The sequence below is a fragment of the Camellia sinensis genome, chromosome 4 (assembly GCF_055761805.1).
Source record: "Camellia sinensis isolate YWXY chromosome 4, ASM5576180v1, whole genome shotgun sequence".
Taxonomy (NCBI): Eukaryota; Viridiplantae; Streptophyta; class Magnoliopsida; order Ericales; family Theaceae; genus Camellia; species Camellia sinensis.
The window spans coordinates 112,944,761-112,957,181 of NC_138964.1; the positions used below are offsets into that span (position 1 = coordinate 112,944,761).

The following is a 12,421-nucleotide window of genomic DNA, read 5'->3' on the forward strand; positions in this document are numbered from 1 at the left end:
ACTCTCAGTTTGAATATGTATGAGTGACAATCTCTCAAGACAACTCTTCTTGCTTAAATAGAAATAAGCCTCAAAATATAGAGCTTCCACCTTTTCAAGAGAGGCAAAGTTGCTAGATAAACTTGGGGAGAGGAAGGTGTTGGATTTTGACAGTGAGATCAATTGAGTAATTTTTTTTACATTATATTTCATTCAATCGAAAGCCTATTATTAATTCTAGATTTGATGATTGATGATAATGAGAAAGGAAGGGAGTGGAGTATGATAACAATTGGTCACCAAATGATAGCCTATAGTTTGAAGACAAAACAACGTCCTTACATTCTTTTTCTTTTCTTTTCTTTTCATTCTTTTTATTTTTATTTTTAGTTCATTATTTCAATTTTTTTCCTCTCTAGGCCACTCCTTCTTAAGTATGGCCTTGATAAATAGGTTAGATTAGATCAACTATTTAACACTTAAGTACTGGCTTTATTGCAATGGAAGGACTGAGTTTATTTCAGTCATGGAAATGGCATAGTTTCTTAAATCATATTTGTAGATAGCAGAATTTTGATTGCTCTCTTTAATTTGTCATATTTGGATGGAAAGTCCTGTTATATGTATGCAGAAGAAGTTGTTGGACCAACGAAGGTTGGCCTGAGTTGAAGGAGCTCTGGTCGCTTAAGCAAGTGGTCTCAGGTTCGAGTCCTTGTCGATGCAGCAAACCTTCTTGGGAGAGGTCCCCGCCTTGGCGCCTGACCGTACCTCGGAGGATTAGTCCGGGGTGAAGCCTAGGGATACCTTGGGAAACCAAAAAAAAAGAAGTTGTTGGAATCCTCATTGTCAATTGTGGTCTATTTTTGTTCTGTTTTGTATATTATTCATTTGTTTGTATGGACTTTTCTATGCTTGATATTTTGTTATTCAATCATATAGCTTGATTACCTTGTCTGGAGCCAAAACAACAGAAGCATCCAATATCATGAGCTAAGATTTTATCCTGAATGAACCTTCTTTGTTTTCATACATTCTGCAATTTTCAGATTTTCATTTGTAACTTATTTTCATTTTTGGTCTAATTTTTTTCCCTATTAGTTCTAACAAAGACTGAGCAAAGGAATGAATTAAGGAGCTTCGGAGCTAATTACTATGGTTGCCTAAATCCTTGATTTCTATTTTCAAGTATGCCCTTCAATCTAATAGTTACATATTTATTCCCAAATTTTCTTTCTTCATTCACCAAAATTTTCATTCTAAGGCCTCATGTCATTTCCTTCTCTATTCCTTATATATCTCGTCACATCTGTTCATATATATATATATATATATATGGATTATTCATGATTATTTCCAAGTGTATGGATTTTGTTCATTTTTGTTTTTTAATCATTCTATTGGGTATATTTTTTTGGAAGTTAAAATAAATTATAGGCAGACTATTTGGCATTGAAAAGATTCAACTCCTAAAAAATTGTTCTAATTTAATCATAGTGACATGATAGATTATCTCACAATTTTTGGATTTGTTACAATTCAACCATCCCCACCTTCGTGGTTGATCATCTCCTTTCTGATAGTATCATTGAGATATTTTTTTGTGCTATTTCCCAATTTACAGAATGTATAAAATAAACACTAGAAGATGATAAATATTGGCCCTAGGGTGGGAAAGTAAATGGATATGGCATGTAGAGGATTATGGTTGAAAAATTCATATCTAATTCATGAAGAACTATGTTTTCCCGTTTTCTTTTCTTATTTTTTAATGTTATTTTTGATATGTTGGCAGAAGGAATAATATGATTTTGTCCAAAATTTTGTTGTTGTAATGATTTTTTTTTTTTTTATTTGTGTGTTGCTGCACAAAAAAAATAAAAGATTAAAAATTAAAAATCAATCTATATTGTAATTATTTTATAATTATCCCACTGAATTATAATTTTCACAATTATTAATTGCTCTAATTTTAAATTCCCACGTAATGGAAAGCCCAAACCACAGTCAAAGGCCCCTCAAAAAATAATTCAACTAGTTACCAAACAATAGAAAAAAGAGATTGATGTTTAATTATTAATTGGACAAATCTATATTGCAGTTAACTAAATTATTCATTGAAAATGATATGATAGATAAATTTGATTATATAAGCTTAGTTGGTAATTTTGTTGTTAAAAATGTAAGAAAAGTAACATTTAAGTTATATTTTGTTGTATTTAGATTAATTTGGATTGATTAATGGCTTTATGTTTCATTTGGTTTTTTTTTTTTTCCCCTTTGTTGTATATTGAGTCTTGCTAAGCCATGAAATAACAAAATCAAATTATTTTATTTTATTTTTATCTTTTTGAGTTCTTATAATGATTGGCTAAGATCTTAATCTATGTAAGCAAATTTTGGTAATCATATTCAAACAATCTCTGTGTGGGTACTAATAAATAAATAAATAAATAATAATTGTGAGTAATTCCAATTACATTGGCTTAGCACCTGTAAACGTTCAAAGCAGGTCCTGTTGAATAATCCAAATTTTTTAATCGATGACATTGCAGTCAAGAAGATTAAAATTTGCAAAGCTAAAAGGGTTGGATTGTGCATCACCCCAAGCATAAACAATAGCATTTGAGTCTTAATAAAAGTTTTGCAAAGCACATGCAATTATATATATATAAAAGGACAAGGGGTGGTCAATTTTACATTATTAATTCATGCCAAAATGAAATTTTAAAAGTACCAAATTTGTGTTCTCCTTCTAGGAACCTCCAGGGCCCCCATATAGTACCAGATGCCCAAAAAGAGCCCCCTGGTATCCTTCATCTTTCACTTCATACAGTTTTCTACTGTTTGTAAACTCGTATGTTTGAGGATTTATATCCCCTCCACTTGGACTCTTAAGTGCAATATTCCTGCAGTGTGCATCATATCTTGTGTCCTCAATTAGAAAATGACCTCCCCCCATAGCAGGTTTCGGGGTGCCCGGTGGACTAAATACCTCTCCTCCCCATTCAGCACGTGAAGCTAAGTTTGCTAATCCGCCACCAAGTATTCTCTTTGGCCAAAATCCGAGATTGGTATTCGCAACTCCAAGCCACCAGTTTCCATTAGCTAGGTCCTATATATTTTTACATGGATATCAAAATTGAATAATTGAACAGAAGAACGCAAATTCTATTTCTTTACCACTAATTACTTAATTATGATTTTTGTTTCATAATTATTGGTGTAATAATTATTTGACACAATGGTAGCATGACTTGGGAACTTGTTTCATAATTAAAAGTTTTCAAATGTAACCTGGAAGATGTAGATTTTTATCCCAACCGTTGTCCCTCCACGTATAGAGACCTCTTCAAGTACTTGACCAAGAGGTATTGCTGTGTCCACAATCACAAATCCAGGACAATTTGTATTGAAACAATGAGATTGACCTGCCTGTTTGGTAGACAAACATATATGAATATATTGTAAGAGTTACTAAGAAAATATAGTCAATCAAGTAATATGCAATAAAAAGCAATGATACTTACATTCGTATATATGAATAGTCGAGGACGTGCGTCACCAAACAGAGATGGATCCACCTGAGACAAACCAAAAACATAATAACAACAAATGCTTTTGTCTATGTGAAGCTAGTTTTTACTTGTGAAAATTGTTTCTAAAATAAGTAAGAAGTTAAATTTACAAGAAGCAAGAAGATCAACTTACCCTCCACCCGACTTGTAAGCTATCAGGCCCATTTTGTATCATCATTCGCCCTGCACTATATTGTTTACCCACGACATCTGGTTGGTGTACACTAAGCACCGCTGACGCTCCACTGTATTTGTTTGGACCATCTATCGTCTTAACTATGGCATACTGGGTAATAAAAGTCCAAAACATATGTGTTACTTTTATATTTTCCCTTCCTGTGAGAATCTGAACATATCCATATTGTTGGGAGAAAACCAAAGGCCAATTCAAAATACCCAAATCTAGCACAAAATAGCAGAAGTAATTTTTCTCCCTCTTTGTGTGAATCTATTAGGGAACAATTTGAATAGAGCACAATATATATATATATAATCTGAAAATAATAAATCTAAAAATCACACAAAGGAAGAGCAGTTTGCCAATCAACAATAAATAAATAAATAAGGCAAAAGCAATTTTTACGTGGAATAATGGGTGCACAAAAGTTCTCTCTAGTTAGAATTAGAGGCAAACAATCAAGAACAACTACAAATAAGTTTTCTTGGCAACCAAAGAACTAGTTACAAAATTTAGGAAAGATCTCACAAAAAAAAAGGGTACTATTCACGAGGCAGAAAACCAAATTCAAAATGCTCCAAATCTAATCTCCACTGTTCAAATTTCAGCTCAATCAGATGATCGAACTGTTTGATCAAAGCTGGACAGAGTTTATCAAAAACCAAACAAAAAACATTATCCGTTTGGTTTAATTTTAGAATTCTAATTTGAGTATAGAGTTATGCTTTGAATTTTGAGCTTTTGAATCATGATTTGAAAAGAAAAAATTTATTTAGTTATGAGTTTTAAAAATAGTTTTGGGATGATTTGTAATTTTTTTTTTTTTTTGATTGATTGATGTAAAAAATGTGAGAGAATGTGAGAGGTGAGATGAGAGATGAGAGATGAGAGAGAAAAAGTGATTGATTAATTGATTGATTAATAATAAAAGAAAAGAAAAGCGAGGAGTTTGAAAGTAATTTTGAGTTGTATTTTAAAAATATGTTTGGTTAACAAGTTGCATTTAAATCATGATTTAAAAACAGAGTTGAGTTTTGAAAAGTAAACCAAACACTACCATAATCTCTCCATGTGGGCTTGAGACTTACATGGGCTTTACCAAATATTTGGGTCATCCTCTACATACAAGGGAAACCCAACCCAACAAACATATATATATATACGCTCGTACTTTTTTTTGTTGATTTTTTCCCCCTCTTTTCATTCAAAAAAGGCATTGTGCCCTAACTATAAAATTTAATGTTTAGTGTTTTTGGTTGTGCAGATTCAAGCCATGTAAACAATCGCATCTGCAAGTGAAATTATTATCAAAAGTTTGCCTAAAACTTTCAGCAAGATGAGGCTAAACATATAGCTTCAAAAAATGAGGACTAAAATCAATTTATAGGATCAAAAAATGTGGTTACAGTGTTTTATGTGTGTGTTCAGCTCATTCAAGAAGGTGATTCATACAAACAAATAAAACCAAATATAGAAAACAAGCAATAGTGCAAAACTAATATTGTGAAGCTATATAATCTTGATTGACTAGGATAACTTACATCAGTACCACCGGTGTCATCTGCAGGAGTCATTATTTTTGAAGCAAGTTTCTCTCTAATGAGATCTTCTTTAGTAGTTCTTCTAATTGGAACTGTTCCAACTGGGCAACCCCCGCCCCTTAGTCCTATATGTAGAGGTTTGCTAACATTTGAGGAAACTTGATCTCTTGATCTCTCAGGTAATGAAGTGGGCTTCATCTACAATTCAACTCAATTCGAAAAAGGTAAAGGAGACTTGCACATAAATTGATTACATAATGGATTACAGAAAACTCACAAGAGTTGGATTCTACTGTTGGATACGTGCATGTCTTGTTTTCTATGAGCCTCATACAGTTATTAGTGTTGGATGTGTGTATCAAATTTTGTAAGATCCATACTGTATTTTGGGTTAGGTTGTGAAATCAAGAGTTCACTAGTAATTCAATGTGTAGGGTTTTATTAATTGTATGGGACTAACATTTCTATGGTTTGCCTGTAAATATGAATCTTCCCTACACTCTCCTCTCTATTATTGATGCTTGTCCCAAAATTATATTTTATGTATTGGATTTGATCAATACAATTATTCCCTTCTCCAATAAAAAAGAAGTATTGTAGAGGTGTGAGATTGAGAAGGTTTGTAAAGATGTAGGGGATATGAAAAAATTCTGGGGGCAATGATAGTGAGTAAGTAAGCACGTGTAGCTTCTAGAATCAGTTAATCTTAAGTAGGGAAACGGGTAGAGTTTCAAGACTTCGGTATTGGTGTCGGATTTTAAAGGTTTCTGGTATTATTGTTGTACTCGCTATGCTTCATAGTATATTTCTCTTTTGTATGCAAATCCTTTTTATTTTAATCTTTAGTGTGTACATATGGATGTGCAATAATCCCAGCACCTATTGTGCGAACTACAGTGTACTGTGATTTATTTTGTGCTTATAGAGCGTTGAATAAATAATTAAGTAGCCTTCAATTGTGTGTTGGAGATAAGAGGATGTATGGAGACAAACCTGAAAATGAAAAGTATGGTTCTTCAGTAAAGGATGATCAAATGCAGGTTGCTTGTAGAAATCCACGCAATCATATATATCTCCATAATTATTCTGTAAATGTTACAATCTTTCTGTTAATTTTTATATACAAATGTTCAATTCATGAAAGGTTGTTCACAATTTTGTGCAAAAATAATAATACCATATTCTGTATTCTCAAGTTCAGAACGTCAAATTAGATGGTTGCAATTCAAGACATCCATGATATTAGGCCTAAGATGCCTATTAATCTTTGCCATTTGATTTTCATAGAAAATTTAAGAGGACAATATTGGAATTGAATGTTCTCGAAACTAGTCTCAGGACATCCTAGGAAATCAGCTCAACTTAAATTTTTATTTATTATATTTGAGACAATAGTTTGTTGATAGATACGTGTCAACAACTTTATGTTCCGATTTATCCTTTATATGGTGATTATTAAGTTCCATAAGAGGTAGATACAAAATAAGACATTAAGTATGGGATATGATTGATTATTGAGCTCTATAAGGTGATAAGATACCAAATGAGAGATTAAGAAGGGTCTGCATTAGTAAAAACACCAAAATATTCTCCCATTATGGTCATTACATTACGTATGTATGTCTAGTGTGGTATGGGATATGATAAGATTTGACCAATTTCTCAATCCAGGAACATTTCAAAGTGGGACACGATATGCAATTGATAATATCAACATCAATTATGGCAAGTCTATTAATCAAATATAATTTACTCCCTTGAAACAAACATAGCAAAATTGAACTAAGACTGTGTTTGGATGTTAGATTTATATATGAATTTGAAAAGGGAAATAGAAAACATGGGTGAAAAATGAATCAAATATAATTATACTTTACCTAACTATTTCATTTCTCTATCTAAATTCGTGATCCAAACGCAGTCTAAATGTTTCTAATAATAGTTGAGAATAAATACTTGAATAGTCTTGACTGCTGGCTTGTTGAGATGCTTAAGTCGCTCCTCCAACTCCAAATCTTCTTCTTTAGTTAAACTCCTCCAGTCTCCTTCAATTCCATTGTGTCCCACAAGGTGAGAGCATACACAGAGAAATAATACAATAGCATGTACGTCCATGGGATGATCTGGAAAATAATAAAAAAGCATAGTCAGTGATCAAAAATCACAACAATCATGCTATAATTATTTAAGGCAATTAATGAAATTACAATCGTACTATATCTATACACATAAGGTTCACATATTTTATTTTTGAACAAAATATGTTAATAGTCCTTAAAGTATGTGTTTATTGTCATTCTGGTTCTTCAAGTTTTAATTTTGTCAATTTCATTATTGAAATTTCAATTTGTTCCAATTCTAAGTGTACCTTCTAAATAGCTAACGGAATGGTAATAAAATACACACATGTTCTTTAAAGTATATGTTTCTTGTCACTCGTATTACTTTGGTCCTTGAATTTTTAATTTTGTCAATTTGGTCATGAAACATTAATGAAGAAAATAAAACCCATACAATATAAGGACGAAATTGATAAAATTGATACTTGAGAGACCAATGACACTAAATACACATTTTTAGGACCATAGTAAAATTTATAATTATTTTTTCTTAACAATTTAAACATCTGTTTTGAAATTATATTAATTTGACTCAAATTGACAATTTTGAAGGAAAATGACGAAATATATATATATATATATATATTTATTTATTTATTTATCTGCTAGAATCAGTTATTAGTTATTAGATTAGCACCTTTAGAAGTTAGCCTTCTCACCCTTTGTAAATTCAACTCTCCCCAAGAAGAGTTAAATTAGGATATTTAATCTAATAGTTGTATAAACGTCACTGGTTCAATTTCGATAGAGAAGTTGGGCTTGATAGATTGGTTGTAAATAACTCTCTTATATATTGACCCCCCAAAAAAATACCCTTAAAATTGTAATACTTAAATTTATTTCCAATGAAGTAATTTATTTAAGAATTAATGAATTAAAAACTAATCTCTTGCATTGCTCCAATTTAATTTTAGTTGAAAACTGAAAATATCAATTTGACTGGATTGATGGCTAACCATTGGATTTTTTATGGAGAAAATTATACCAATGAGGTGACAAATTTATAATATAGGAAAATTCATTTTAAATTATAGATAGTCTTATCAAAGTAACTTATTATTTTAAAATGTCATTGTCATGTTATTTTAATTAAATTATTTATGTAAAATTTATTTTTGTAAATCGATTTCTTAAATTTATTTTAATAAGAGTGCGAGAGAGAATTATTATTTATTTATTTTTGATAACTTCTCACTGTTTACAAACAAATGGTCCAATTAAAGTATAGATTGACCCAAAAAATTGTTTGGGGCAAGGAGATTTTGAACTTAAGAACATAGAGAGAGCACATCCCATTTCCCTTGCCTTGACTACCATGCCAACTCCTTAGATAGTGTTTCATTCATTGGAATGATTAAAGTGGAATGAAATTATCATTCCATCAAAATATTCATTCATTTGTTTAATTAAATTAAAAAAATAATAACAAACGCATTATAAATAGAATTACCTTTCACAATTTTAAATAAATAGTCATTCCATATGAAAGACTATGGAATTATAAATAGAATTACCTTTCACAATTTTAAATAAATAGTCATTCCATATGAAAGACTATGGAATTACAATTCATTTTAATCAACCAAAAATAGAGCATAATGGTTAGCAATATTATTCTATTAGGAAGAGATTAAAAAAGACATGTCAAACTGCTAAACCAAAGTTAACCAAATAACAATGAAATGAACAGACAAATTAAACAGGAAATATTGAGTAAATTTACAAATGCACATACAAAAATCAAGGCATAATTTGTTTCAAGTAATGATTGTCATATAAAAAAAAATGCAAGTGATTATTTGTAAGTAATTGAAGGAAAATACAATAATTTTTTATTTTTTACTTTTTTGAGTTTAGTAAAAATGGATTTAAATATACTAATTTTACAACTATTAAGCATGAATTAACACCGTTTTCTCTCAAAAAAGTATACTTGTAGGGTGAGATGTTGTGAAATGCAGCTTTGCTTGACTAACATTTATTTATTTTTTCACTCTCTAATTTGGAATTCAGACTAAAACATTTTTACATTTGAAGTTATAGAAATTTCTAATTAAAATTAACAACTTATTAACTAGGAAAAAATATAATGCCATAAATCATAAACAAATACCTGAAAGACAATAGAATTCTGTCACAAGAATGATTTTGAGACCTCAATACACATGGGAATGGGAATGAAAATGGGAATGGGAATGTGTGTGGTTCAAATATATATACTAGTAAAAGAAACAGATGTCTAGCAATGCCCATTATTATTATGGTTAATGCTAATAAATGTCTCTGGGTATTTGATTAGCAATGCCCATTATTATTATGGTTAATGCTAATAAATGTCTCTAGGGTATTTGATAAGATGTGGTTAAGAAAAATATTATAGGTCTCAAATTTTTTACCAAACAAATGACTAAATGTCTCCTATTGACCCCACAATCATGTGAAAATCCACACTCATGTGAGATATTTCGTCATTTGTTTGGTAAAAAATTTGGTATTCCTAACATTACCCATGTGTTAATAGGGAATTAGTGTGCCTATTGTGCATCAAGCATGAGAGTGCTATTGTGCATGCTTTGAGGCTCACTCTGAGTCTTATATTGATAATTCGAACTATTTATTTTTTAGTGTATACCACGAAAAACACATCTATAAATAATCAAGCTGATCTGACAACAGTAACTCTTTTATCAAAACACATTTGTACTGATAAAAATGAATAGTCAATGTTATTTTGAATATAATATTGAATATAAATATGTTTCGATTTAAGGGTTTTCGTTAACCAATTATTTTATTTTTTATAAGTATATTGTACACGATATAGTCTAAAAAATAATTACTTTCAATCATTAAAATAAGAATCGAAATGAGTCTCACCGTCAACACAACAGTGCCAGTAGTGCTTGACATATACAATAGGTACCCTAATTTTTTTTTTTCTTTATTTTTTATCAGGACAATAGGCACAATAGGCGCCCTAATTTTTCTTGATTTTTCTTGATTTTGGTAAATACTTTCTTGATTTTTATTAGGACAATAGGCACAATAGGCACCCTATTATTAGGCACAATAGGCACCCTAATAAATACTTTCTTGATTTTTCTTGATTTTACTATCCTATTTTATTAAATAGGATAGTATTGATTTTTCTTGATTTTAGTAACGGTCTAATTTTAAATTATTAATGCATATTTAATATTATATTAATTTTTTTTGAAATTAGTAATTTTCTATTTTTAATCTATTAATTAAGGGTAAATTACACTCCGTAGTCATGTACTTATTAAATTATTATTTTTATTAAAGATTTATACAGTAGAGTAATAAGAGGAAGATGTTGACAATTGACTAAAAGTGCAAGAGTTGACTGTCACAATTTCATGTGTAGAGATCAAAGTGAGATTTAGTATAAAATACAGAGGTGCAAAGTGTAATTTATTCATTAATTAAATTAGATGCATGTAATAGTTTTGTATTTTTAATCTATTATTTAAAATTGAAGAAATACCAAGAATCATGAAATAAAGTATTATTGGTTGCTACTTATCACGTGCCCGAGAAGCACTTGGTAATTGTGAAATAATCACAAATTTTTAATAAATTTTTTTTACTAAATAATTCATCTATAATGATTTTGTAAGGGAGTTGGGCTTTATATTATTAGATTTGTAACAAATCAAAATTGACACATTTGATACTATATCATTGTGAGTATAAAAAAAAATTTGTCACTCCTAAACATTTTCTTTTACCAAAATAATCTATTCCCAACGGATCAATAATTCACCATATTTGATGTTCAAATGCACCATCGAATGCAAGTTAAATGCATCCTTTAATCTTTGTACGTTATGCATGTTGGAAAACAGATCTTGGGATTTGAATATTTGTTTTATAATATTGTTATTGCTTGCAGGCTGCCCAATGTAACGTTGAAGGAAGTGAAAACGCATTTATATTGTTAACAAGCAAATGCAAACCTAATTTGTAGAACTTATCAACTTGTTTTGTTGTTTCATGGAGTGGATTAGGGTTGTTTTAATATGGAATTTCTGAATTCTCTTTGAAAGGTTATAGTTGATCAATTATGGATTAATTTTTGTTAACTGTTAGTAAATTTGTTTGATTGAAGTTCTTCATTAGAACATGATTCAATGTAATGCCCATTTTTATTTTTATTTTTGGGTGAGATATATTGAAACTAGACAAATAAATCATTTGGAATGTATTACAGTAGCTATGGCAGCATCAAAAGGTTTCATGAAACCATTTTTTGAAAAAAAAAAAAAAAGAGTCCAAATTTATCACAATTTATTTTTGTAAACTGAAATTAATAATACCAGAAAAAAATTGTTTTGTAGAAACAATCACAGTTTTTTGAAGGTAAGATTACGGTTAAAAAAATTGTGATAAATTATAACCATAAACAATCCTACCTTCAAAGATCATACTTAGGGAGAAAAGGTTGAGATTGTTTATGAAAGATCATGATTAACCGTTATCTTTCAGTGTTTTTATAGTAGTGATAGGAGAGAAAGATTGAAGATTTCGTTAATTGTACAACAGACAGATTAGCATGTAGATCAATATCCAAGCCCATTGTGCGAAAAAGTGAGGCTAGAATTGAAAATTTAGGCTTTGTTTGGTGCAGTGTTCTAACTATAATTCTACCCCTTAACGTGAACCCTCTATTTGGATACAACTTTTAAAAATTAATTCCACACCTACGTTTGAAAACTCGTCTACCCAGTCATACCCCTGGACGTCTCCCTGAAGGTTCAGCCAGTTGACCGGAACAGTATTTTTTTTTTTTTGCACCTGTTATTTTTATATTGTAAATAAAAAATATTTTCGAAATTTTTTTTAAATTTTTTTTGTGCTTTGAGTAAAATTTTGGATTGTGTGTCTGGTTATGAATTGTAAGTTTTTGAATCAAATACCATGTCACATCGAAAATTTCAAACTCAATTCAAAACTATTTTTAAAACTCATAACCAAACAAATTTTCCACACTCAAATCATAATTTC

The 12,421-nt window shown here is 30.1% G+C and overlaps 1 protein-coding gene across 1 annotated transcript; it reads right to left on the reverse strand.

The window, feature by feature from the left end:
* Positions 1-2,731: 2,731 nt before the first annotated feature.
* LOC145823979 (protein neprosin-like) lies at positions 2,732-9,904 on the reverse strand. The gene is made up of 8 exons (XM_082923558.1): positions 9,901-9,904; positions 7,230-7,396; positions 6,267-6,359; positions 5,274-5,471; positions 3,688-3,840; positions 3,507-3,560; positions 3,274-3,411; positions 2,732-3,091 (listed from the first exon to the last, which is right to left on the reverse strand). The coding sequence occupies exons 1-8, from the start codon at positions 9,902-9,904 to the stop codon at positions 2,732-2,734; spliced, it is 1,167 nt and encodes a 388-aa protein (XP_082779684.1).
* Positions 9,905-12,421: the final 2,517 nt, after the last annotated feature.

Bases quoted from the DNA above. Each gene is read 5' to 3' on its own strand.
- LOC145823979 (XM_082923558.1), bottom strand. The intron at 6,360-7,229 runs GTATTTATTCTC...TAACATTTACAG, and splicing joins CAGCAGTCAAGACTATTCAA to AATAATTATGGAGATATATA. The intron at 3,412-3,506 runs GTAAGTATCATT...TCTACCAAACAG, and splicing joins GACTATTCATATATACGAAT to GCAGGTCAATCTCATTGTTT.